We start from the raw sequence: 27,805 nt of genomic DNA, 5'->3' as shown, positions 1-27,805 counted from the left end.
ACTTGTAATTTTCCTTTTTCTTTTATGTATTTTTTATTTCTTTTTACACCTTTATTATTATTTAAGAGGGGAACTAGCTGTTGGGCCTCTCTCCAACGGCTAGAATTCTAGCCGTTGGAAATGGCCCAACAGCCATTTCCCCTCCTCCTCTCTTCTTCCCTTGTATTATAAATAAGGGACTGTTGTCCCCTTTTAGGTTATGGCTTGTTAAGCCACATCTTGTAGTATTTTGCCTTGTTTGGCTGAAGATCAATATATTTTCCTTATCCTCTTGTTAGAAGATTCTTGTGTATTGCCTTGTTGAGTTAGTGAGAGACTCAAGAGTGATATTCTTGAAGTATTTGCCTAACTTCAGAGCCTTGTCTTTGGCTCTTTGTCTTGCTGCCATTCAAAATTGAAGGTTCAGTTTTTATTCTTACGTTGGAGCTGTGAAGCACTCCAAGTGTTCGAGATATTGCTTGCTGCAGTTTTACACAAGAAGAAGAGTGTTTTTGCTGGCTTCTTTTTGATGATTTCTTGACGAAATTTAGCTCCCTTGGTGGTGAGCTCGTGGCTGTTGGAAGGGTGAATGGTTTCTATTATTGTTGAGTTTTTATCCTTGCCGTGGACTTCTTTTCACCTGTCTGCCATCTTCTTCATAACTTGTAAGTGGATCTACCTTGTTGATTGTGCCCATGATTGACAAAGTCTCTTCTCTTCCTTTTCCCAAACTCTCGTCAACAAATTACATACAATGGGCTAGAACTATGGAACACTTTATTCGTAGTAAAAGCCTTTGGGGACTAGTTGATGGGACAAAACTTGAACCACAACTAGTCCTTACGAAAGTTGTTGATGGAAGGGCTATGGAATTAGATGCAACCGAAAAAGAGAAGGTAATGGCTGAATACAACAAGAAATGGGAAGAATGGAGTGTTGGTCATCACAAAATTATTACTTGGATCTTGACTTGTGTTGACAATGCTACTAGCGGGCAAATCTCTAAATTAAATTCTGCCCTAGAAGCTTGAGAATATCTAAAGAAAACTCATACCATGAGAGATGTTGCTTATATGCATCATGTTCAACTCAAAATTCACAATCTTCAACAAGGAGATAGATCCATTAAAGATTATATGGCTGAAATGGATCAATTGTATGATGAATTGAGTATTTTTGAACCACATTGGACACAAGATCTTATTCTTAGAGAAAAGCAAATACAACGTGAGAAGTTTTACAAGTTTATCATAGGTCTTAGACCGAAATTTGATAGTGTCAAAACCGCTTTACTTCATCGTTCTAAAACACCATATATGAATGAGGCTATTGCGGAACTTCAAATGGAGGAAAATCGTCTTTGTTTTGATAAAGAGAAAGTCAACAATGTGCTTGCCACATCTAGGCCAGGGGCCCATTTGAGACCTTATAGACCTCCTCACTTCAATCGTACAAATGAAGGAGCAAGAAGAAAAGTTATTTGCTATCATTGTCAAGGAGGACATACCAAGCCAAGATGTCCAAAACTTAGAACTTTTGACAAAAGAAGCAATGTTGCGGCTCCAATCTAAGAAGAAAAAAAAGAAGCAAGCTCATTCCAACTTGATCAACTCATAAGTGCTCTTCAACCGTTTCTAAAGGGAGGAGGCAAACCTTCCACTTTGGGAGCTACGGTGGCATCTACTTCTTCAAGTAAGTATTCTTGGATTATTGATTCGGGTGCATCTTTTCATATGACGCCTTGTGGATCCCTTCTCACCGAATGCACTAAAAATTATTCTTATTCCTTTGTGAAAACGGCGGATGGTACTTCTCTTGAAATTGATTTTATTGGAAATCTTGACCTAGATTTTGGATCCAAAACTTTAAAAGTACCTCAAGTAAGACACATTCCTAAATTAAGCTTAAATTTATTGTCCGTTTCTCAAATAGCCGACCTTGGTTTTGATATAATCTTCTCACAATCCAAATGTTTGATACAGGACCGAATATCCAAGAAGACGATTGGGGAAGGTTTTAGAACAAAAGATCTCTACTACATAGACTTTTTGGATCTTTCAAGACCATCTTGCAATATCTCCAAAGAATGTGACATTCAAACTTGGCATCAAAGACTTGGACATGCCAATATAGAAAAAATGTCTCATCTTCCCTTCATGAAGAATTTTTGTCAAAAGAACTTTTGTTGTAATGATTGTATCAAGGCTAAAATGAAAGCCTTACCCTTTGATAATAGAAACTTTATTGCCCAAAAATCTTTTGATTTAGTGCATTTGGATGTGTGGGGACCCGCTCCTATTATGTCGAAAGGAGGATATTGTACTATGTGATTTTTATTAAAGATTATTTTAGGCATACTTGGGTTTACTTTCTCAAACACAAATCGGAGGTTTTCATAAACTTTAAAAATTTCTACAACATGATCTATACCCAATTTGGCTCAAATATCAAAGTCTTTAGAAGTGATTCGGGAGGAGAATTTATGTCAAATAAATTTCAACAATTTCTAAAAGAAAAAGGCATTGTTCATCAAAGATCTTGTCCTAACACTCCACAACAAAATGGAGTGGCATTATTGAAACTACTAGAGCCATTCTTTTATCTAAAAATGTTCCCAAAAACTTTTGGGCTGAGGCTGTTTTGACTTCAACCTATTTAATTAATAGAATGCCTACCAAACTTTTGAAACATGTTTCTCTTTTTGAGAAACTTCACCATGTTAAACCTAATTACAGTAGACTTAAAGTCTTTTGTTGCAAATGTTTTGTGTTAAGTGACAAAGATGATAAGCTTTCTTCCAAAGCCATTTCTTGTGTTTTTATTGGGTATTCCGAAACTCAAAAGGGTTATAGATGTTATGATATTGAAAAAGATAAAGTTTATGTTTCAAGAAATGTGATCTTTCTAGAAAATGAAGATGGTTTCAAAGATGAACCCAAGAAACTAGAAGATTATACTTTTCTTTGGACTAATGATATTGATGATGATGAACCCGATAAAGTTGTAGAAGTGCCAATTGAAGAAGTCAACAATGACAATTCTACTCATTTGATTCCTCCAAAAGAGATCTTAGTATAGAAGAAGTGATACCCAAAATCAAGAAACTAATCAATCTCTCCCTAGGAGATCCCAAAGGCACACTAGACCTCCTCAAAGATTTATCTCTTATGAGTCTTTTTTCCCAAAATTTCGAGCTTGTCTTATGACACATCATTCTTTTTATGAGCCATCTTCTTACCTTGAAGCTAAGAAAGATCCCAATTGGATTGAAGCTATGAATCTTGAACTTAAAGCTCTTGAAAGCAACAAAACTTGGGATATTGTGCCTCTACCAACAGGAAAAAAGACTATTGGTTGTAGATGGATCTACAAAATCAAAACTAGAAGTGATGGAACCTTAGAAAGATACAAGGCCAGACTTGTTGCCAAGGGATATGCTCAAGAATATGGGATTGATTATGAAGAAACCTTTGCTCATGTTGCTCGCATGACTTCTGTTAGAACTCTTATTGCCATTGCTTTTGTTAAACATTGGACTATTTTTCAAATGGATGTTAAAAATGCTTTCTTAAATGGTCAACTGCAGGAAGAAGTTTTCATGAGTGCTCCCCCTGGTTTTGATCTACCTCAAAACAAAGTTTTACGTCTTAAGAAAGCCTTTTATGGTTTAAAACAAGCTCCCAAGGCCTGGTTTGATAAGTTTAGTAGTGTTGTGTTTAATCAAGGTTTTCAATCTTGCTATTCTGACACTGCCATGTTTGTAAAAACCACCTCCGTAGGTGTAATTGTTTTATTATTGTATGTTGATGATATGGTTATTACTAGGAGTGATGATAAAGTGATTATAGAGGTTAAACATTTTCTTAACAAATGCTTTCAGATGACTGATTTGGAAAGACTAACTTATTTTCTTGGAATTGAAGTTGCTTATAGCAAACAGGGTTATCTTCTTTCTCAAATGAAGTTTGTCAGTGAATTAGTTGACAGAACAGGTATCTCAGATGACAAAGTTGTGGATACTCCAGAGGCACTGGGAGTAAAAATGAAAATTGATGATGGAGATATATTGGAGAATCCCACTCCTTTTCGGTAAATAGTTAGCGGTCTCTCTTATCTCTCCATCACCAGACCTGACATTGCTCATGCCGCGCATGTGATAAGCCAATTTCAACAAAGACCCACCTCAGTGCACATGGGAGCGGCAATGCGGATTGTCCGTTATGTGAAAAAGACTATCAACAAAGGACCATTTATGTCTTCCTCTTCTATATTAGAATTAATTGCTTATACAGATGCTGATTGGGATGGAGATCCCAACAATAGGCACTCCACCACTGGTTTTTGTGTGTTTTTAGGTGATTCCTTGATCTCCTGGCGATGCAAGAAACAAAATAAGGTGTCACTATCATCAACAGAAGCTGAGTATCGTGCGATGACAACTATAACAATAGAGATAGTGTGGCTTAAAAGCTTATTGAAGGACATGAGAATTCATATCATGAATCCTGTCAAGCTTTGTTGCGACAACAAAAGTGCAATCTATATTGCTAGCAATCACACATTTCATGAAAGAACAAAGCATATAGAGATGGACTGTCATTATGTTCGTGAAGAGTTCCTTCAGAAAAACATAGATCTCTCCTATGTTCCCTCTGAATATCAACTAGGAGATTTCTTTACCAAGGCTCTTGCTACTACCAGGTTTCAATTTCTCCTTGACAAACTTTCGGTTATCACACCGTAAGTTTGAGGGGGGATGTTAGAATGTATGTATTCATATATATATATATATATATATATATATATATATATATACATATATATATATACATTACATATATTAGTGTGCTAATATATGTCTTACGTATATAGATATGTGTATATTTTAGGGTACCTAGGTCATACTTGTAATTTTCTTTTTTCTTTTATGTATTTTTCTATTTCTTTTTACACCTTTATTATTATTTAAGAGGGGAACTAGCTGTTGGGCCTCTCTCCAACGGCCAGAATTCTAGCCGTTGGAAATGGCCCAACAGCCATTTCCCCTCCTCCTCTCTTCTTCCCTTGTATTATAAATAAGGGACTGTTGTCCTTTTAGGTTATGGCTTGTTAAGCCACATCTTATAGTATTTTGCTTTGTTTGGCTGAAGATCAATATATTTTCCTTATCCTCTTGTTAGAGGATTCTTGTGTATTGCATTGTTGAGTTAGTGAGAGATTCAAGAGTGATATTCTTGAAGTATTTGCCTAACTTGGGCCTGATTTACAGTATGTGCATGATAGAAGGCTTCACAGTCTGATGCATGCAGCTTGGGATTCTGAACGTGTGAGCTAATGTTCTATGGTTTTGAAGGTGACTTATTCTTCAAATATGAAGCATTCTCCATTCATATGATGAAGTGAATATTTTTCTCATGGCATCAAATGCATATGAAAAACGTACCCTATGGTGATGATCCATATCATTTTAATTTAAACTAGTGGGGTATTTGCTTTGGCCCGATGCATGGGTGGAGAACACAGACCAGTCATCTTAACCGATGAATAATTTCCTTATGACGTATGATTATGAGAGCTGTCTTTACTGCAACATTCTGTCATGTGACATGCCATTTTAAATTTATTCCTAATGTTTGCAAAAGTGAGATTCTTGCACAACTATATTAGAATATTGGTCTTTATATGTGTGTGTGTGTGTGTGTGTGTGTGTGTGTGTGATGTGTGTGTGTGTGTGTGTGTGTGAAGGAGTACAATTCTAAATCTGTACATAATCCTGTCATGATTGATGTGTGTATCTAGTATATTAGAATGTCCATATATTTATAAAAATGAAATAACAAGGTTACATGATAATCTAGACTGATGGGAGAATTAGCCTTATAATGGACATGTGGATATTTTATTGTCATAAACATGGTTATTTGTGTCTGACTACACATTACATTGATAATGAATAAAAAAAGATTTTTTTATTTTTGTCACTATTGAGACTCCTTATACAAGGAAAAACTAGCATCAACTATTAAGGAATATTAAAATAGAATATTGATCACAAATTATTTCTCATTACTTTAGGTAATTGTTTATAAATGATCACATGATTATAAAATTGATGGAGTGGACTCTTGAGAAAGATGAACTTGTTTTAATGGAAAGTCCTTTCAAGTTGCTTGTGCTATCCATATTCTTCACATATGCAAGATTGTGCGAAAAAAACAAGTCGTATGATTGATAAGATTAGAAAGAACATTAAATATATTAGGCATTTTTAGTTTAATGTGAATTTTTTTATCAAACAGTATGTCATATGAGAGTTGTTTGTGAAAAAAGTTATGTTTTAATGTTTCTATTAAGTTGAATACATTATTTTTTATGCTTGATATAGCATTGAAATGTAAAGATGCATTTAATCATTTTCAAAAATTGTGATCATCATTAAGAAGTGTAAAGATGCATTTAATCATCATCATTCACAACAGTTTGAAAATATTTTATGATACTACTAATTTCACTCTGTTGTAAAGTATTCAGATTTCAATGTCTTTTTTGTAGAGTTTTATGATGTCAATATTTAAAATTGACAGGATGGATATACATATTTGTCTTCAAGTATGATGAAGATGATGTAGGAAAAATTCAACAAGCATTGTGATATTTATAAACTAATTTTAGCTAATGATGTTTTTCATCATTCATTATAAAATGAAGATAATTGAATTATATTAATATTATAAAGCATATGAATGCCTATGTACAATCAAGAACTACCTTTGTGTCTTTATGACGAAAAGAAAACTACTTATGCATCAAATGCATTCTCTATTAGTTATATTGTTCATGTTGATAAAGATGATGGTGTGTCTAACTTCACTTCTCTAGTTAGTTTTCTTCTCATAAAAAACCTAGAACTAATGCATTGAATAATTTTATTTAAGAATAATTACCGGGTCAAAACATAAAAACATATGTAAAGTTATACTTGGAAGAGCATACTTATCTAAAGAGCAATGCAATTGATATTTTGACATGGTGGAAAGTCAATAATGTACCTAATAATGTGTTATCTAAAATGGAATGTAATACTTTGGCTATCCCTATACCGACAATTGCATTATAGTCAACGATCAATAGAGGAATGCATGTTCTTGGTTCACATAGAAGTCAATTAGAAAAATTGTAAAAGCTTTGATATGTGCACAAGATTGGTTGTCGCATCAAATTGAAGACAAACAGTTTGTTATTGAAGTTATGAAACATTACTTGATGTTTTTACAAAATCTCCTATTCCTTTAGCATACATTTCCTCTAATCAGGGATTTAGGATGACATTGAGCCCACCTCTCTTAATAGGCTGTTCAAGACCTGCAGTGACATGCAACAATGAAGGTTGAGCTTTCTACTCTTATCAAAACTAGTGATTGGGTACTAGCCACTCCTCCATATGTGAACTTCATTGGTTGAAGTAAGTATACAAAGTCAAGTGATAGGTGGCTTTATTGAACTATTTAAAGTTTGTTTCATTACTAAAGGCCACAATAAATAAGCAGGTAATGATTTTCATGACACTTCCAGTTCAGTTGTTTATCTTGCTACTTTTGCAAAATGGTAAATTCGACATATTGATGTCAACAACACCTTTCTCCATCACCAATTGATTGAGAAAAAAAGGTTTCAGTTAAGGACCTTAGTGTTCCACATATCAAAGCAGCGTACACTTCCTATAGCCTTTTTCTTTAACAATAAGTATATAGTTGATCTTCGCTTATGAGCACCTATAGTAGCATGAAAATTCACTTTCTCTCAAGACCTCTACACAATTGCACACCCAAGAGATCAAAATATAGACAACCTAACACCAGCAAAGAATCTATATGATAAGCCTAAAAGCTGAAGTGAATGAGATACCGTTAAGACAAGAATGCATATCATCATTATATCTGTCTTAGTTTATGTGGATGATTTATCTTGATCACTAGCAATGGTTTGCCACAACTCTATTTGGTAATACACACTGACACAAGAGATTTCACTGAAGAACCTTGATTATCTACATTATTTCCTTGGCATCAAAGATATCATCCCCATGGTCTTTTCTTTCACAATGTGAGTATATAGTGAACTCCTAAATGCATCTATGGCAGCATGCAAGCCCATGTTCACTCCTTTCACCACCTCCATTTAGTTGCAACCCTATGATAATCACAATATGGACAACCTGACATTCTATCACAATGCCTTTGGTGCCTTATAGTATGCCACACTCACTCACTCGGACTTGTCCGTTGAAGTTAATTGAGTCTATTAATGCATGAAGGAACCCATAGATGATCACTAGAATGCAAAAGATAATTGTTTTGTGAAAATTACGACTCATTATGGTTAGGCCTGGGCGTCGGGTTGGGCCGCCACCGGCCCGGCCTGGTATGGGCCGGGAAATTTTCTTATCGGGCTCAACTTGAGTGAGCCCGGCCCGGTTATCACTTCTATAGTCTGGCCCAGCCCGACGGCCCGTTAGGTCACTCCTCCCCCGCACTCCCCTCCCTAATTCTATTTTTCCATCGAGGGAGGCAGAGCCACAAGGATGGAGAGGGACGAGATGAAGGAAACGAAGATCACGCGGAGGGAATCCGAGCTCCCGGGTTGGGAGAAGCAGGAGGGCGGAGGCGGCAAGGAAGAGGCAGAGGACGAGGACTCGCCGCCGTAAATTTTGCTCCACAACACCCAACGACCGCCTCGCACTTTTAGGGTTTCGTCGTCTTCCAACTCGTTCGTTGCTTTTCTCGTTCGTCCGATCTAGGGTTTCCTCTTCTTCTCATATCGTTTCTTTTTTCTCATCCTTCACCTGATCTGGGCTTGGATTTTTAGATTTGTGGCCGTTGTAATTAGTTTGATCTTCTCCTTTGTTTACATCTTTTGGTGTTCCCCTGATTTCCTTGTTCAATATTAGTTGGAGAAATCATTTCTGTTTAGGCTTCTTCCGTTTTGGTGTTCCCCTGATTTCCTTGTTCAATCTTTGTTCAATATTAGTTGGAGAAAACTTTTCCGTCCAGGTCGCCTCCCTCCCTGCCGGCCGGTTCCTCGCCGCCGTCCTCTCCTCCCCGAAGTTCTGCCTCCCCTGGTTCGGCGAGTTCTCCCTCGACCCCGGGCCGGCTCGACCCAGCCCGCCAGTTAACAAAACGGGTCGGGCTGGGCCTGATTTTTGGTGGACCAGGCCCGGTACCCACCCTTAATTATGGTACCCCATTTCCCAACTTCACTATTCATGGATATTGCAATGCCGACTAGGCCGGGAATCCCATTGGTTAATAGTCCACTAGGGCCTACAGTGTCTTAGAAAAACAACCTACTATTGCCTGGTGTAGAATTGATGCATAATATGGGACATCTCTATTAAGGGGCGGAGCTAGAAATTTTTCATGAGAGAGGCTGAATTAAAATTTTTAAATTTTAACAAGGGCCGAAATATCATTTTTTTTTAATTTTTATATAAAACAAGTGAAATTTTCTAAAATTTACATGCAATTTTTTTTTTAAATTGAGGTGGGGCCAGGGCCCTTGCGGCCCCACCTTGGCTCTGCCCCTATCTCTACTGATGGGATCGCTTAACATGGCTTAAGAAACACAAACTAAACAAGGTGAAAACCAAGTTCAATGATGTGTGGATATAGGTCTATTTTTTAGATTGAACCACGTTGATTGTTTGCACAAGTGGGAGAGAGATGGATATTGTTTTCATTGAGTCGCATTTCTTTCGGCAGCAGTCTTACGTACAAATAATTTGCTAAACAACTTGACTAATGTAATGCATAGAACATCTTCTAGTTGTTGTTCTACCATTTGAAGTAACGATCTTACAAAAAATCCAACTACTACTTACAAATTTATTTGCAAACTCTGCACAAACTCAGCGAGATTATTTAGAAATAATAAGTTTGCTTTCTGTATTTTCTTCTTATTATTTTCCTACAACATAGGATGTAGGAATGTACAATAGGCGAGCCTAGCTTAGGTTCGGCTAGCTTGAGCCTCAGCTCTACTCACATATTGCTTGGCTGGAGCTCGAGCTCGAGTCAAACTTTATAAGTTCTAATTCGACTTGTTTAGGCTCGTGTCATTGGATTCATGTTTTTCTTTTGTTGTTCAACAGTGATTTCACAATGAATTGCTTCAAGCAAATTATTTACAAATTCATTGGGTGGCGGCATGCCAGTGGACAGAGACAAAGTGGGTCGTGGCCTGGCCATACATGGCCGGAGACCGTTTATTTTCGACTCTATTCGCCAGAAACCGTTGACCAAAATGGAAAACCGAGACAAAGTGAAATTTAAATAAATAAGAAAAATAAACAAAACTCACCATGGGCTGGCTGCCGTCATACTCTCGATGTAGGTCGCCGGCTGTTGGAGTTGCCGGTGGCTTGCCGGACACCAGAAATGGTTGGGAGGAGCCATGGAATCCGCAAGCCAGGGAAGGAAGGCGTGTGATGAGAGAGAAACAAAGGAGAGAGAATGAGGGTTTGGAGGAAGCATCTGCTGTACCTTGTATGAGAAATTTTTTAAAGTACCCCAGAATTTTATACACTTGTATGGCAATAAAATGTTAATTCTGCCTCATTTTCTAATGAAATATTTGTAAAAATAGGCTTGTGACTTACATTTCGTAAATTTCAATTCTCACAATTTAAAAGAGTCGAGTTAGTGTAACTCATACTCACTTATTAACAAACTTGAGTTTTGATTGATGCTTGGCCTCGACTCATTTAGCAAAAAACAAGTCGAGTTTGAGCCAAGCTTAATCAAACGAGCTCAAGCCAGATTTGACTTGTTGAACATTAACCAACGTCTACACTTTCTAAATATTTTGCTAACATTTTTCATGAAAAAAGGTGATTTACTTTTGTCTTATCAATTCATCTGAGACATTAAAATGAACTTTTTGAAGTTGTCGAGAAAACTGCCTCGTACGCGACCCATATTAAATCAAATTATATTTCTGTATTGCACTGAATTTGGATATACATATTAACATCATCCAAATCCAGCCCCCGGATCCACAATCCTCTCCCTCTCCCTCTCCCTCTATAAAAGGGAGAGTGGGGGCGGGAGCCGGGGGAGTCGAGGGGTGGCCGACTCGGAAGTCGGAACTAGGAACCTCGCGACTTTTCTTCCACGGATTTTTTGTTGCCGGTTAGGGCATCGTCTCATTGCACAAAGAAGCAGCGCCCTCCTCCTCCGCAGCAGGCCACCACCATCATTTCTCTCACTCTCTCTCTCGCAAGGTATCCCTCGTTCTCCTTCTCTCTTCTCTCTTTGGCGCATCAACATTTGTAGGGAAAAAATTCTCTCGGAAGAAGCCCTTTCTCTTCTACCAAGTTTCCAGGGGCAACGTTCTGTGTCTGTCCTAGTCCTGCCCACGAGCTCTTCGATCCATTGTCTTCCTTTCCCGTGAAATTGGGCGCTCCCTTTCGCCAGGTTGTTGTTGGGCGTAGTGCTTCCCTTTCACTTGGTGTCGCAGTGCCCTCGGTAGACTTGCTTTGTTGTCTTTTTCGTCGGAAAATTGGAGAAGTCGATGATTTTTTAGTGCTTATCTGATAAAGTTTAATGTTTGTACGATAGTTAAGGCTTTTGGGGGAGCTTGTATGAGAGTGGGAACTGACTGGAGGTTTGATATCCTTTCCTTTGCTTCGAAGTTTGATGTCAGTGGTGAATTACATGCTTCTTTTTTCTGTCGCTTTGGGGCAGTTGGGATTTTGAAAATGACCGAGCTTCTGCACTTTCGCTTGAGGTCTGCTGGTATATCATCTAGATTTTAGAGTGGTTTTTCCTTTGTTGAAGTTTTCAGACGAAACTGTCGCTTCTCTCTCTCTCTCTCTCTCTCACACACACACACACACACACACACACACACCCAGGAAAAAGAAAAAACTCATTTTGTTTGCCAGGTTTCAGCTTCCGCCCTTATCTCTCAATTCTAAAATACTGGTCTTAATCGTAACCCTACTGCGGTCTCTCTCTCTCACATTTTCCCCTTTCTCGGTTTTCTTCTCTACCTGCAGAGCTCAACCGCCGACCGCCAGTACTCTCTCCTCCTGCTGCACCGCCTGTGGAGCTATCACCTCTGAACGCCACTGTTATTGCTATCTCGCTGCTTTCCCATCCGACCCCGTCCTCATCCTCTTTCCCCCTTCAACTTTCCCTTTTTGTGTTGATTTCTGTGCGGCTCAATCTGAAACTGTTCGTCTGTGTGTTGATTTTCTGTGTGAGTCAATCTGAGATTGTTCGCCTGTGTTTTGTTGGTTTTTGGGTTCTGGTAGAGCATTTGGGAAGGGGAGTTGGGAGGATTGAAGAATCGCGCATCTGTGGAGGCGGTAAGGCCGAGTGGAAGCCCTAAATAGAACAGAAAGGCTGTTGGGTTTCTTCTTCGATGCAGGGCTTTTTTTTCTACTATTTTTTATTTATTTTTTCTAAAATGAGTGCGAATATATGGTGCAAATATGATTTGGTGTCGGTGTTGTCTCTGTTAGATGAAATCTTCTTTGAGCCTTTAAGAAATCCGATACTGCTATGCATTTTTCCCCTCATCTTTTGGTTGTAAGTTTATGCTTTTTATTTTATTGTATAGGATCAAGAATCTGAATCGTGAACGTCTTAATCAGTAAGAAGAGTTTAATGTTTCTGCAACAAATGGGAAAGAAAGCATAGCAGATTTGAGATTTCATTCGTTGTGCTCGTGACTTCTTCATCTTCGTTCTCTTTGTTATTGCCAGTATGCCCGGGCTAGCTGAAATATTGCTGCTCCCGGCACCACCTTCTGATGGAAACCTTGGCCCCCTTCCGGCAGCCCAAGTTGCAGAGGAATCGCCGGACAAAGCTGCACAACCGCAGGATCAGAAACCTGCAAATGCTGCACCTGCTCCTGTGGCAACCCATACGAAAACAATCGGAATAATCCATCCTCCCCCAGATATTCGCAATATCGTTGATAAAACTGCAACTTTTGTCGCCAAAAATGGGCCAGAATTCGAGAAGAGGATTCTGGTGAATGAGAAAAACAATGCGAAGTTCAATTTTCTAAACCCTTCCGACCCTTATCATGCCTATTATCAGCATAAGTTGACAGAATTTCGCAATCAACAACAGACTGCTGTTTCTGAACCTGTCTTGCAAGCTGGGGTTCGACCAGAGTCTAAGCCTGAATCGGAAAAAGCTACTCAAGCGGGTGAAGAAGTTGTAAAACCTGACATCTCCCAGTTCCTTCCTGTCCGTAAGGTTCTTGAGCCACCAGAGGCTGAACAATACACAGTTAGACTGCCGGAAGGAATCACAGCAGAGGAGTTGGATATCATCAAACTGACGGCACAGTTTGTTGCCAGGAACGGAAAGCCATTCTTGACTGGCTTGACCAGCAGAGAGATTAACAATCCTCAATTTCATTTTCTCAAGCCTACACATAGCATGTTTACTTTTTTTACAGCATTGACTGACTCGTACTCGAAGGTCCTGATGCCCCCTAAGGGACTGACGGACAAACTCAGGAAGAGCATTACTGATATGACCACCGTCCTTGAAAGGTGTTTGCACAGGCTTGAATGGGAGAGGACACAAGCTCAGGCCAGGCAGAAGGCAGAAGATGAAATTGAGCAGGAGAGGATGATGATGGCTATGATCGACTGGCATGACTTTGTTGTTGTTGAAACCATTGAGTTTGTAGATGATGAAGACGATGAATTGCCTCAACCCATGACCCTAGAGGAGGTTATTAGGAGAAGTAAGATGTCTGCCGTTGAAGAAGAGGAAATGGAAGAAGCTGTTGAGCCTGGAAAAGAGGTGGAAATGGAAATGGATGAAGAAGAGATTCAACTTGTTGAGGAGAGTATGAGGGTAGCAAGTATCGACGAAAATGAGGGTGAGATGCAAAATAAATCTGGGGCTCCAGATGAACAGGAGACACCAATGAGGATTGTCAAGAACTGGAAAAGGCCCGAGGAAAGGATTGCAGCTGAAAGGGATCCTACAAAGTATGTTGTTTCCCCCATCACTAAGGAACTGATACCGATTGAGGAGATGGCAGAGCACATGCGTATTTCCCTTATTGATCCTAAATACAAGGAGCAGAAGGAGCGGATGATGGCCAAGATCAGGGAGACAACTCTTGCACAAGATGACGAGATATCGAGAAACATTGTTGGTCTTGCTCGAACTCGACCGGATATTTTTGGGACCACAGAGGAAGAGGTCTCAAATGCTGTTAAGGCTGAGATTGAAAAAAAGAAAGAGGAACAACCAAAACAGGTTATTTGGGATGGTCATACAGGTAGTATAGGCCGCACTGCAACTCAGGCTATGTCTCAAAACCTTGCAGCAGATGAAATGTCAGATCCTAATGCTAATGTTACTTTACCTGGCCCTGCTCCTCCTCCAAAGCCTGGGGTGCCATCAGTTCGGCCTCTTCCTCCTCCTCCTGGTCTTGCCCTGAACATTCCTCGCCCTCCAAGTGCTGTTCAGTATTCTGCTCCTCCAGGTTCTGGGTTGATCATGCCTCCACCTGTGCCTAGGCCTGGTGTTATTCCTATGATCTCTACTGTTAGGCCACCACCTCCTCCTCACCCCATGGCTCTAGGTTCACAACCTATGATGTTGAACCGCCCCCCACTGCCTCCTAGCATGAGCATACCACCTCCACCAGGTGCCCAGTATACTCCATTGGGGGTTCATAGACCGTATATGCCTATGCCTGTCCCATTGCCTTCAATGTCCATGGTTCCACCTCCTCCTCTTCCTCAAGGAATACCTCCGCCACCACCTCCAGAGGAGGCACCACCACCGCTGCCAGATGAGCCAGAACCAAAGAGACAGAAAGTGGATGATGTCTCCTTGATTCCAGAGGACCAGTTCTTGGCACAAAATCCAGTAAGTACCTGTACTTTCTAAAAAAAAAATCATAAAATCATATACCCCCTTATGAAAATTATATTTCTTTTTGGGAAACTCTCACATGTACAGTTAATATGCATCTATATTGCTAGGTATCTAGAGTGTCTTATTCATTCTCTGATGAGGGCTAGTTTCTGCATGAGATTCAAATTTTGCACATTGTCTACTTAACGGTATGTTTACTAATCACTTAATATACTTTTGGTTTTCTGTTGTCTATGCAGGGACCTACATGTATTTCTGTATCTGTGCCAAGTCTTGATGAAGGGAACCTCAAGGGGCAGGTTCTGGAAATCACCATGCAGTCTCTTTCTGAAACTGTTAGTAGTCTGAAAGAGAAGATTGCAGGTGAAATCCAACTGCCTGCAAACAAGCAGAAACTCAGTGGAAAGGCTGGTTTCCTCAAGGACAATCTGTCTCTTGCTTATTACAATATTGGGACAGGAGAAGTGCTGACACTTGCTCTGAGAGAACGTGGTGGCAGAAAGAAATGAGAACTTGTTCGACCTTATCTCAATTTACTTTGTGGAGATCCTACACTCCATTATTTTGGTTACAATGTTTTAGCTTGTCAATACTCCTATGCAAGTAAACTTGCTTTGCCATTTCTTGGCACCTTATGTTATACTGACCATGTATGTGGTATATGCTGCAGATTGATTCTCTTGACAGGTCAGATCCAGTGAGTTCCTTGCCAGGAGTATTTGATTTGCTTCTTCTGTTTTCTTTTCATTTGAGATCAAATGTGCTTCAGTTCTACTAATGGGTGGTTTGGTGCATTATGTTGCTTTACTTTTTCTGCTTCTGCATTATATTGTAGGTTCGTTTTTTCTTTGAACCACTATGATGCTGATGGTCGCTTCATGAGTTACCAACAATGGCAGTGGCGTACTTCATCTTTGTCGCCTGAACATGGGGACTGATACATGAAGAGTTGAATCTCTGTCAGAGGAATAACTTTACAACTGTAATATGATTTTTATGAGAAAATGTCTTTGGAAAAATATTTTTTTTTCTTTGATTTGCTACTTGGATTAAGCAACTCATGCTTTAAGTTTGTTGGTGGTCACAACCAAGGTCTGCTTTGACGCTAAGCTGAATGCTTTTTCTAGGAAATTTCAGCCACAAGCCATATGCTGAGATGTCCTCTGTTTGATCAATCAAATACAGCCTGGTTCCATGGTGGATGACTACAGTGGTAACTGAATGATTCAGTTAATGAAAGTTATGTTGAGATATCAATAACTATAATTTACTTTTACTGCATTGTTTTGAACAATTGTACGAGATATTGGGATAGCCTTTAACTGTGTTAGACTGTTATAATTGGCTTAACATTATTGGACAGATTAGCAAAGAGGAAAGAATCACGGACTCAGGGGGGAGCCCATTAGGCCAATTTGACGAATTGGAGATTTAGCTGGAGAGGCATAAGCATAGTCAGCCAGCAGTGGCGCCTGTTGAGTTGTTGAGAGTTTTCTTGGGTATCTTTGGCTAACTAAGCATCTTAAGACAAGTAGGTCTTGTGCATACCTATGGTATACCCTGTTCTTTGTCGGAGTGTGTGCACACTCGTGGATTGGCTATATATATATATATATATATATATATATATATATATATATATATATATATATATATATAGAGGGAGAGAGAGGGAGAGAGACGGATCTAAATATCGACATATATACTATGGTTTTTTAGATGTATGACTGAAAGAGATGAAAGCTTTGCATGCTAAATGTCTGGGCACGTTTGGGTGTCCTGATTGCAATCTTCTGTATGTTTGTTAGTTCTGGCCTTTGATAGATACAATCTTCTGTAAGAGATGGATGTTTATTAATTTCATAGAAACTCTTGTTTTCTATAAAAAACAATGAAAATTAAGTTGCAAATGTAAAACAGTAAAAGTCAAAAACTATTTCTTAAGAGCTCGAGATATCCCTCTAAAGGTGTTCGCCTAAGGAAACTCATTTGTTTCCTTCTTACTCTCTCTCCTCCCTCTTTGGAATTGTCTTTTAGAAACTTGAAAGAACTATTGTGGTTTTAAATTTTTACAACTGAAGCTCTATCATTTGATTTCTTAGGAATCAAGATGATTCCAGCCTGCTGATAGCTTTTTCAAGTTGAAGCTACGTGTGATGATGACCTCTTCTTCTGGTTTCCACAGCTCTTTGCCGTCTGTAGATGCACGGCTCCTTTGAGTATAATATGACGGTTTAGGAGTTACTATATATATATATATAGAGAGAGAGAGAGAGATAAATCTAGTAGCTATAGGATCCTCAGATGTCAAGTTTAAGAGGCTCATTTATGTATGTAAGGGAGGAGGAAATAAGCTTTCTTTAATGTAACCAATTTTTTTAGAGGTTTTTTGTCATCTTTAAAATACTGTTGCATTTTTTTCAATTTAATTTCCACTATATAGTTATCTCATAATATAGTAATATCAGAGCAGGCATAAAAGTCAAATTTTGTGTTCCACACCTGTGGATGAGTGGATGGAGTAAAGTTTAGTTTTGCGTTGAAAATTAAGAGGATTTTTGGATGACACATAAAGAGATCGGTAAAGAGATAATTCTTTGCTCTTTTATTGCTAGGGGGTTGGTGGTTGGGATACAGCCTGAACCCAGTGTGAGTTGAGTTGTTGAAGTTTGTACCAAAGCTGGTTGAATATTCGGATCTAGGTCGGCATTGGTTACAGTTTGCATCAAAACTGGTTGAACATTCGGGTCTAGGTCCCACAGACGTGGATGCGTCTGTCTTGAAGGGATCAAGTAAAGTGAAGCCTAATTTCATATTGAGCATTGAGAAGAATCTCCAGAGATAAGAAAATTGATTAAGAGATATAATGTTCTGGTTCATGGTCTTTTGGGGGTGCAACAAAAGTTATGATATGGGTTGCAATCAGCCAAATCGAAAGTTTGGGCCTGATATTAAAGTGGGTCGATGGAAACAACACACACACACGTATATATATAAGCAAATCGAATGATAAATCAAAGGGTGCCAAGCTATTTTCCAAGAGATTAAAGTATCCATCAAAGCTGGGACAGAATTCAATTTCCGTAAACGAGAACATTGCCTTTTGAAGAGATATTTCGGTATCTTGAAAAAATAGTTTGTTTTCCATATTTTCATCTTAAAAATTTGATATATATATATATATATATATATATATATATATATATATATATATATATATATATATATATATATATATATATATATATATATATATATATATAACTTTTTAATTAAGAGATTATATAACAGATTTTAAGTTGAAAATATAGTAGCCAAGTCGTATTTCAAAATGCTGACGTCTCAATTAAGCAATTTTATTGTTCCAAGCCTTAAAACTATTCAATCAGGTGACTAAATGATAAAGATAATACGCTAACAAATAATATATAGCACACAAAAACCTGATATAACAAAAATACTGAATGAATTTTCAGAGAACTTGATTTAAAGTATGATTGTAAAAGGAAAATCAATGTTAAATCAAATTATAATGTCAAATTTAAGCAAATTTTTATGTCCATTTCATAATCGATGTGCAATTAGCTTTCTGTATAACTGACGTGTGTGTACGCCGGTGCACGTGTGGACTAATGTTGCATAGAGTTTGTACTCAAAACCCTTTTTCGCTACACATGACATGGTATCTTGATACGTAAATAAATATAACGTTAGTGTTTGACATTTAATAAAAATCTACTGGAATAAATTAAATATTTCAAAAACATATTAGGCTCTTCACCGCTTGCCAACATGAATCCGAGTGTCATCAAGAACATAAACAAATTACTGCCTCCTAAATAGGTTACAAATTTTTCTTGGCATTTGGTAAAAACAACTAAAATTTCACAAGAACCAAATTGTTCCCATTTCATCTATCAAGTTCATACTACTACACAAGCATGTTAATTTTAAAATGAAATTTTTCTCTCTCGAAATACAACGCTGGGTTAAGTTTGGCAACATGTTCCAGCTTGAAGGTATTTAAGCCCAATCCCCTGTTTGGTACTCACTCTTTTGGCAATATTGAACAGACAAACTCATCATAATACTGTGATACTTTCCCCAAGAGCACCATCAACTTATAAAGGCCGTTCCATTTTAAGATTTCAAGTTGAAGGAAGGCAAGAGTTTAATATTTCAATATTCCAGTCGTTATGCTTGGCAGAAACTGATAGTCTTGCCACTTTTGGTATAAACTGACTATCCAACCCAAGCTCAACTATGGAAAAAAAAAGGTTGATTGTCAAGAAAATGTTTCTGATACTCTCTCACTAAATTTGCAGGAAAACGATGGAGCATTGCCTTGCAGATGGGCTCTTTGAGGGGGGGGGGGGGGGGGGGGGGGGGGGGGAAGAAAAGCAAAATCACTACCGACCACAGTGAACAAGAAATGGTTATTTTCCAACAGCAAGAAGCAAGCTACATGATCATGCCGTAACACCTGCAGCTGGCTCATCACCTTTGCGCTTGCGATGCCATCTTGGTGTTGTCTCTATAAGCTTATGAGGAACTAGCTGTCTCTCACGCTTTGTCAGCTTTCTGAATTTACTGACCCGAAGCCTGGCTATCTCAGCCTCTTCTTCAGGGCTGATTTCTCTCACAACAACAGTCAATCTACATTCTGGTCTCACTTTAATTCCATGTCTCATTTTGGAATGATAAGAAGTTCTCTTCTTATAGAACCCTTTACCAACGAATGCTTCAGCTGTTGAAAATGAGAACTCAAATGAAAACAAGGATAAAAAATAGTACTAATCAGAGTCTAAAAATTGAATTCTCATACAAATGCAGACTACAGAAAATAGTTGTTTACCTACTAGAAGGCGATCAGAATCTAGGCCATGATTGTGTGTTGCATTTGCACGAGCTGAACGTATAACCTGAATTATAGATTTTTGGTCAGCTCCATGAACAATCTTAGCAATAGCAGCACCCCTGACACACCATAGACTTGGACTAGTAATGGCTAACACCATCAAAGGTACAGCTCAGTTACTTCCAATGAAATATGACATAGTTCTTTCGGCTTGACATAGTGGTACCTTATAGACAGTCTTAGAAGCCCGTTTCACTGTCACTTGCAGCTGTAACAATGCATCTTCCACGCGCATACCGCGAACCAGGGCTGCCACCAAATTTACTTTCTTTGGACTCTAAAAGTACATGCTAAGACAGAATCAGATTCATTATGCATATTAGACCTACAATTAAAATCAGTGTCAGAAAGCAAATTTTATAGAGTTTCAAACGTTGGAATTTAGATCTAAATCCATCAAAAATGGGAAAGATCCAGGTCAATTTCAAAATTCAATATCAAAACTTCCAATATTTGAACCTTTGAATCAATAATCTGCAGTGGTTACTGTAACCTCGTCCCCAGGATTAAAGGTAATAGTTAGGGAAGTGGTTAAATTGATATGTATAAATAAGAATAGATGTAAGCATTCAAACAATTAGAACAAAAAGTAAAGAAGTAAATCTCGCTTTTCAAAGTATTATCCGTAAAAGGGAAAAGTAATATGCATTTTCATATTTGCAAATAAGATTGTGAGTTTATAACTTTTTTCCATTGAGAGAATTGTAATCCTGTCGAGTCCACTTCTGCATGACGTTCCTAGACAAATCTTCATTAAACAAGGTACATGCACCATACGTGGTACATCTGAGTCTCTGACATACTATGGCTAAATAACCCATATCTAAATGAGTGTATGCAGACATTGAAAATTAAATTTCTTTTACCGTAAAAAGCACCAAGAGTCCAACTTCTGACCAAGTCTATTTTTGTCCACTAATTAGGTTTTATTTTGAACTATCATGTATATACAATGAAAATGAAAAGCCCTTGACAGACACTAAAGGGCTGTTCATGTTTTCGGTGGTCTAACTCCACCTATTCAGCAGGATTTTCCACGACTTTTATATTGTTTTGTTTGTTTAAAATCTTACTTTTTGTTATATATACATATGTGTGTGTGTGTGTGTGTGGCCGTATCCCCATACCCATACCGGCACCCGTACCTAAAACTATGTGACATAGATAGTACACTTGTTGCATTATTATCGCGATTTTATAGCTTTTTTATCACAATTTTTTCATTTATTTTAATCACATGCTAAAATGAGAGTGGTCTCGCCATTTTGAAAAAATAAAAAATAAAACCTTGAACAGACACGTGCACTTTTTTCTTTTCAAAAAGGGGCATTATATGTTAAAAAAGGTATAATAAGGGCACTTTTGAACTAGTGTTTTTCTTTTAATGGTAAAAAGGGAAACTTAACTATGATAAGGGCTTTTGAGCCCTCACTTTCACCAAGAAAGCTGGGTGACCTCCATGCAATGTTCCTCCAGCACATGATATTTTTTTTTTCCTAACAATGTTATTTCAATTTTTTCCACTTTGTGCAAGAGAGGAGCTTGTAAGTTTCTAAGTTCAGTCAGATATTCTTTATGTCTTCTCATTAGTCGGATATTTTCTCATTATTTTCTAAAAAAATCGTGAGATTTTGTGTACGTGTTTTTCTGAACCTTTTCAAAAAATTATTGTCTACGCTCTTTAATGGACTTCACCAGCATTTTTCTCCATACTCTACTTAGAAATCAGATTCCTAAGAATGAAACTAGGCATTCCAAGGAGTCTGGTATCTAACATGCTCCTTACGCCCCATATCAAGCCAAAGAATTTCCGAGTAATTTTATGGTTAACATATTGTGCAACCGATCTGCCTTGGAAACAACTTCATGGGCCCTACATGCATCAATAGACACTAAGACCATCCTCCTCTAGTATATGCTGAATATATTCTATTCTCTTCTATTTTGCAGGTTAGACATCATCAAGCATAGCCCCATCCATGTCTAACTGTTTTATGTCTTTCAAGTTTCAACCCTTCACATCACCGAACATGTTGTATCTTAAGCAAATACCAGATTTCTTCTAATACTGGGACTAATACAATAGGAATCTGCAAACAGCTTTATGCAGTCGCATTTAACTACCATAGTTGCCAATTGCAACTGGTTAATTTTTATCATGTGGCCTCCACATGGATTCTAAAGGAAATAGATCCAAAGAAAAACAGAAAAGAGAAGTAAAAATACACATACAATCTGTAGCAACATGGTTCAATGAAAAAGAATTATGGAGAAAAAAAGGTATATAAATATAAAATAGTCATGAACCTTAGAAAAGAAAAGGCAGAAAGAAGGTGCACGTTCACCTGTTTGATTCCTTTTAGCACTGCTTGGACTCTGCTGGGTTTGCTAACCACAGCATCACTTTTCTCCTTCCCAGTTGACCCCAGTAGCGGTGTTAAAGGGGAAGAGATGGGCTGTATATTTGCATCAGCTGACGCCTCAGCCAGAAATTGCCGTGAACTGGAAACTCCCTTCAATAATTCATGACCAATCCATCAGTGCAAGTAAGCATGCAAAACATACACGGATGGTTCATAGTACAAGGAGTAGCAAGCTGAACACATAGACAGCAAATATTGCCTTTAAGATGTAGTAATCTCCAGAGGGGAAAAAAAAAACAAGCTGCATAGGGTGCCACTATGACAGCATGAAACCCATATTAACCATTATGGAAATTTACTACGTAAAAAATCATGCCAATCAGCATAACCGCTACACTTGGCAACTCCACTCACACAGCCAGAAGAATCATGTACAACATCCACAGTCAAATTATTTGTACGAACCAAGTATTCCTTCAATCTGAAAGAGATAGGTCCAGATTATTACCAAGCGTTGCAGATAGTAGTAAAATGGCTGCTGGATCTGCCCAGACGGAAAAGCTAATGTGCTTTGTAGAGAAGAAGGATGCCCTGCCAAAATAGCACGACCTTTAATCAACACAACGGTGGGTATAACTTACATGATCCATGTAGTTAACAATAACTATATGATGTTGAAAACCAGTACCAACGGGACCAGTGCCTAGCACCCCGTTTTAGCTGTATCCACAAAATATGACATATGAACGTTGCAATTTTGTGATGTTGTTGTATATATTAGTACATAACATTCTAATACACCATGTTAAGTGTAGAAGGAGTGCATATAGATAGTTCAGCAAATCAGTAAGCTGATATACAAATTGCAGTTAGTGACTAAGCTGTAGAAGAGTGTAGAATTCTGTATCAAGCTGTAACATGTATGTATATGAAAAGATCAATGTGAGAGGTGATCTTTTGGACTCTGAAAACTCTGATCTGTTCCCGTTCATTCCTTGACTCGCTAATTCTCTCTCAATTCTTGATTTCTACACCCGAATATCAAAAAGAGAGATATTTAGTAAGTTCCAGATCTACAGATCAATAATAAGTAGCAAAATGGAACAGCACTGCAAACAAACACCAACAGACGTAAATCAGAGATCCATGAATAGCGAAGTTTAACAGGCAGCGAAAGACGAATCAACGCCGAACAGCAACATACAGAATGACCAACAGGCCATTTGTATCTTACAGAAGAACCGATGACCGAACATCTACATTGGCTCAACATATCAAAGCACACCAAATTATACCATTAGAAATCAAACATTGCAAATTGGTCGAACACCAACAACACGCAACAGAGAGATTTTGCAGACACGAAGCCAAAGAACACTCTAAGGTGAACGATATTCAAAATTAGGCAAATAGAAACGAACCAAAACAGAAAGATTTGTCAATGGCCAACATCAAAGAGACCAATGACGACAAGAAACTATCAATAGACCAAGATACCAATGGGTTACCAAGTAAAGGGGAAAATCTTGCAGATGCACCAAAATGATTGGTGGGTGCCTGGAACTTGTGTACGTTTCGGCTGGAAATCTGACGCAGGACGGCCTGCAGATGCTTATACCAACCCGCCATCGTTTCAGAAACGTGTAACTCAGACCACAGGGTCAGCTCCCAACAGACTCCATCAGGCGTTGATCGACGCAATACCACCTACGGGTAAGAAGTGATTCGATGGTTTCTTTTTACAAAACAAGGATGTAGATGAGATGATTTCCGTTTCGAGGATGGCAGAAATCGAAGCAGAGGAGTTGGGGACGGCCTTGTAGAGGGGTTTAGGGTTTTTGAGATATGAGAAGAACACAGTAAGAATGAGTGAGCTGCGTCAACGTGGGCAGCGCGGCGGCGAAAGCCACAGGTAACGCGTCTCGACTGTCGACGCAAATGGGAATGAGCACGGATCAGCCTATCAGCAGGTCGTATCGGATCTACAAGGTAATGTAGACTCAGCCTAAAGCTCAAGCCGTTCTCAGGCCAATTTGCAGAGCCTACGGTGCCTTGTGAAACAAGCCCATGTGCTAGCCACAAGGGTCACAAGCTGAAGATCTAATTCAAGGTATACCATTTTACAGGCAACCTCGACCCTAGCTACCAGCAAGAAGCTGCACCTCATTATAAATCCCAAACACATGAAGGGGATGTAATTATCAATATGGGGTATGAGATGCCAAAGCTCTCCCTCACCCCTTAAAAACTGTCCCTCCCCTTGCCTCCAAATTAGTTGTTGCATCGGACCACGAATGTGGGAACAATGCACCTTCAACTTGGCGTCGCACCTTATCCCAATGCTTCGGAGAATAACATCCACAAGAATCAAACCACCAATTAAATTTTCACTCATTTGTCAGCCCAACCAACTACATTGAATCCTTAGACCCATCATCACTTTAGATTAATTTTTTATATTCTTGCCTTGGGATTTGAAATATGATGTCTAAAGACATCCACTTGTGTCGTTCCAAGAGACAAAGACAGCATTTTTCACTGATCGATTCGACATTACTATTCTTTTATTCATTGTAATCTCAATTGTTTTTGTTCTTCTATTAATCGTAAATTTCAATGCGTTTTACTTTCGCTTTTGTGGAGCATGGGAATGATCCGCTTCTTAGCCAGTGCAGTTTGCTTCAACTAATGACAAGGCTAATTGGCAAGAGGATCAGGATGAGCTCATTATGATCGATTCAACATTACACATATCGATTGCAAATTTTAGGAGTGATTATGGATGTCAATATATCCGATTTGAATCAGATGTCTAACCGAACCGATTTGAAAAAATCGGATATGGAAAAAAAAAGTTAATATCCAGTTAAGAAATTGGATCGGATTTGGATTTAATAAATGACATCCAATCAGATTTGGAATCGGATTCTTATATACATAAATATCCGATCAGATTTAGATAAGGATTCGGATTGGATTAATTGTTAGACAAATATCCTATATCTAATGCTATTACATTTTGAAAATTGGTAACGTTTAGTTCAAAATTTGGATTTGGATTCGGATATGAATATGAAAATCAGTTTTGGATTGTAAAATCAGATTTTGGATTCAGAATCAGATTTAACTTTTCTTTATTTGTATTTGTGAATATATAAAAAAATGGATATGATTAAGGATATATCTTATCCAAATTTGATCCATTAACATCCCCAGGAGTGATTCTCATCTTAGTTGGTTCAGTTGGCTTCAACAAAAGCCAAGGCTAGTAAGAAGTACGATAGCTCGCACTGCATGCTTGCTTTAGTCTACATAATGTTTAAATCGATTCTCCACTTAAATTAGTTAGTGAACAAGCCGAGTAAATCTCCCGAACTGAATTATACTGTTACCTTCTGTGTTTTGGACTGATTTAGGAGCGTGTTGTCAAGAAAGAACAGGAAAACAAAAAGAAGGAAAACATATAATAATCAAAATTTCAGTATGAAGAGGGTTGCTATGAACAGATCAAGACATCAATTTTGAGTTACAGCCAACTTTGAATATTTAAGACAGCAATAATAAATCAGCTAAGTTTCTATGACACCGTGATCTAGCATTAATTCAATGAGGGGTACTTTGGCTCCATGAATCAGCGTGATTTCTATTTGTGGCGTGGCAAAAGTAGCCAAAGACACCACATCTTTTTGTTATAAAATTCTTTTCTGCCAAAAAATGATATTAATAATAAATTTAAGAAGAACAAGAACAGATCCCCTTCTAATTATTCAGTGCCCGAAAGAACAAGTCTAAGAAGAAAAACAAGAAGAAGCTCCTTGTTACAAAGTTGCATGATTTGACGCAAACAAGTTTTTCGTTTATAAGTTTACGCCATCATAAACCTAATCTTAATTTCTTTCTTTATAGCCAGTAATGACCTGGTACAGATATGAAGAAGACAATACAGTTCCTCTAAAGCACATTAATATATGTATATATGTGGCTTTTAATCAGTCAAAAATCTTTGCTTACCTAATATGAATAAGGAGTTTAAAGGATATTAATTTTTTCTACTTGATAGGATTCTATATATGTTTCACCATTGCTACCAAAACTCTTGATGCAGGACTCTTTTCCCTGTCCTTCATGACCGCACGCTCTCAAAACAGGGTCTCATAAACCCAAAACTTCTCTCACCCAGCGAGAGCGATTAATAAGGGGAGGAGACAGCAATATATATATATATATATATATATATATATATATATAATCTGGCATCAACTCACAGTGTTCTTGCATATTTTGTGCCCCCGTTTCTTTTTGGACCGTATTTTTATGGATCGTTTGTCTGGTCTTGAACTGGCTATTACAAGGACTCATCTTCACAAGTATATGCTAAGAATGAACAGGAATCTAAGTCTCCTTACTAAGAACATTGGTGAATCGGTCCCACCTACTATAGTATTGAGGACTAATTCAATGCTATCAAGAAGGATGAAGGCAAAATTGGTCGCACTCCCAATCATTTATCCTGTGAGACCCTTAACAACTTGCTATCAATAGTGTCTTATCTGAGCTGCTTGATGAAGGGACAATGTTCAATAGGCCAACGCTAAAAAAGGGTGAGAATCTAGCTCTATTCTGTTATATCATTGAGAACATCAAGGGAATGCAAGGACAGCTTGATCAAACTCAAAAGCTGATAGAAGTAGGACAAAAGGTCGACCATGAATTTAAATGTTTCACAAAGGAGGAATCAAAGAAGGTCATTGGATGGAGGGGAAGCCTTTTGGCATCAAAAGGCAAAGGTTAAATAGCTAATTGAGGGGAAAAAATTTTCTAAGTTTTATTATGCTTGCATTAAAGGTTGATGCTCTAAGAATAGAATTGGAGAGATGGGTTAAGACCAAGGAAAAATATGTCGTGTGTGTAACAAGTACTTGAACGACCTTCTTTTGAGAGACAAATGTAGCAGGGATCTGTTTGATATATTAGTTGAGGGTCCAATCTTTGAGGAGGAGAATAATGTTAGGCTCTTCTAAGAGGTTACGTAGGAGGAAGTTTGCTGGCCAGCATCCTTCTGCCGAAAGTGTTGGAACATTGTAGGGATTAGCTACTGCCACAACCATGCAGGAGTTCTTTAAAGAGGACAAAGTTGTCAAAAAGGTTAACTATAAATGAGTGATGCAACTAAACCTTTCCCTGAACAGTCTAAATCAAGGGTTGATGCAATTGAACGAGTTTAGGCTCATTGAATTGTACAATAACATATTTAAATTTATAGCATGCATAGCACATATGACTCAAATAATGTAGGCAATGCTAGGGAGATTCATAAGTAGCAACCAAAATGCTTTAATGCCCAATAGGAATATTGAGAGAAAAATATCTTCTGACCAATTATATGCTCAACTCCTAGTAAAAACAGGGGGACAAAAAATCAGTATGAAGCTAAATTTGAGCAAAGTTTGGGATAAAGTTAATTTGGAGTTTATTAGTAGTGGGCACTCATTCATGAGATTTCATTTGGCTTGGGTCTACAGGTGATGGGTTTTGTCTCACCCACCTCATTGCCAGTGTCTCTTCATGAGAGAGCAAGAGACTTTTTTCCATGTTCCAAAAAAGCTTTGTCAGTGAGACCCATTGTC

General features: G+C 38.2%; 2 protein-coding genes across 6 annotated transcripts; one reads left to right on the top strand and one right to left on the bottom strand.

Moving 5' to 3' along the window:
- The first annotated feature begins 11,092 nt into the window (after positions 1-11,092).
- LOC116260309 (probable splicing factor 3A subunit 1) lies at positions 11,093-15,675 on the top strand. Of its 5 annotated transcripts, none has more exons than XM_031638550.2 (4): positions 11,093-11,257; positions 12,601-12,633; positions 12,746-14,888; positions 15,137-15,675. In XM_031638550.2, the coding sequence occupies exons 3-4, from the start codon at positions 12,747-12,749 to the stop codon at positions 15,404-15,406; spliced, it is 2,412 nt and encodes an 803-aa protein (XP_031494410.1). In that variant the 5' UTR covers positions 11,093-11,257; positions 12,601-12,633; position 12,746; the 3' UTR covers positions 15,407-15,675. The 5 variants fall into 5 exon arrangements, with proteins under 5 accessions (XP_031494410.1, XP_031494406.1, XP_049935448.1 ...); XM_031638546.2 differs by adding an exon at positions 12,035-12,237 and having other exon boundaries at positions 12,601-14,888; XM_050079491.1 differs by adding an exon at positions 12,035-12,346 and having other exon boundaries at positions 12,601-14,888.
- A 3,375-nt stretch (positions 15,676-19,050) lies between these two features.
- On the bottom strand, positions 19,051-24,277 carry LOC116259797 (50S ribosomal protein L22, chloroplastic-like). The gene is made up of 6 exons (XM_031637719.2): positions 23,687-24,277; positions 22,687-22,769; positions 22,161-22,328; positions 19,982-20,092; positions 19,753-19,819; positions 19,051-19,644 (listed from the first exon to the last, which is right to left on the bottom strand). Exons 1-6 carry the CDS (start codon positions 23,805-23,807, stop codon positions 19,367-19,369), a joined length of 828 nt encoding a protein of 275 aa, XP_031493579.1. The 5' UTR covers positions 23,808-24,277; the 3' UTR covers positions 19,051-19,366.
- Positions 24,278-27,805: the final 3,528 nt, after the last annotated feature.

The sequence above is a fragment of the Nymphaea colorata genome, chromosome 9 (genome assembly GCF_008831285.2).
Source record: "Nymphaea colorata isolate Beijing-Zhang1983 chromosome 9, ASM883128v2, whole genome shotgun sequence".
Classification (NCBI taxonomy): Eukaryota; Viridiplantae; Streptophyta; class Magnoliopsida; order Nymphaeales; family Nymphaeaceae; genus Nymphaea; species Nymphaea colorata.
Note: the sequence above shows the minus strand (reverse complement) of the source record. Positions and strands in the feature narration are given on the sequence as shown.

Excerpts from the sequence above, each read along its gene's own strand:
- LOC116260309 (XM_031638551.2), top strand. The coding sequence starts at position 12,747 with ATGCCCGGGCTAGCTGAAATATTGCTGCTCCCGGCACCACCTTCTGAT. Across the intron at positions 14,889-15,136 it reads AGTTCTTGGCACAAAATCCA|GGACCTACATGTATTTCTGT; the intron begins GTAAGTACCTGT and ends TTGTCTATGCAG.
- LOC116259797 (XM_031637719.2), bottom strand. The coding sequence starts at position 23,807 with ATGGCGGGTTGGTATAAGCATCTGCAGGCCGTCCTGCGTCAGATTTCC. Across the intron at positions 22,770-23,686 it reads AAGATTTTCCCCTTTACTTG|GGCATCCTTCTTCTCTACAA; the intron begins GTAACCCATTGG and ends CTATTTTGGCAG. Across the intron at positions 19,820-19,981 it reads CTTCTAAGACTGTCTATAAG|GTTATACGTTCAGCTCGTGC; the intron begins GTACCACTATGT and ends TCTATAATTCAG.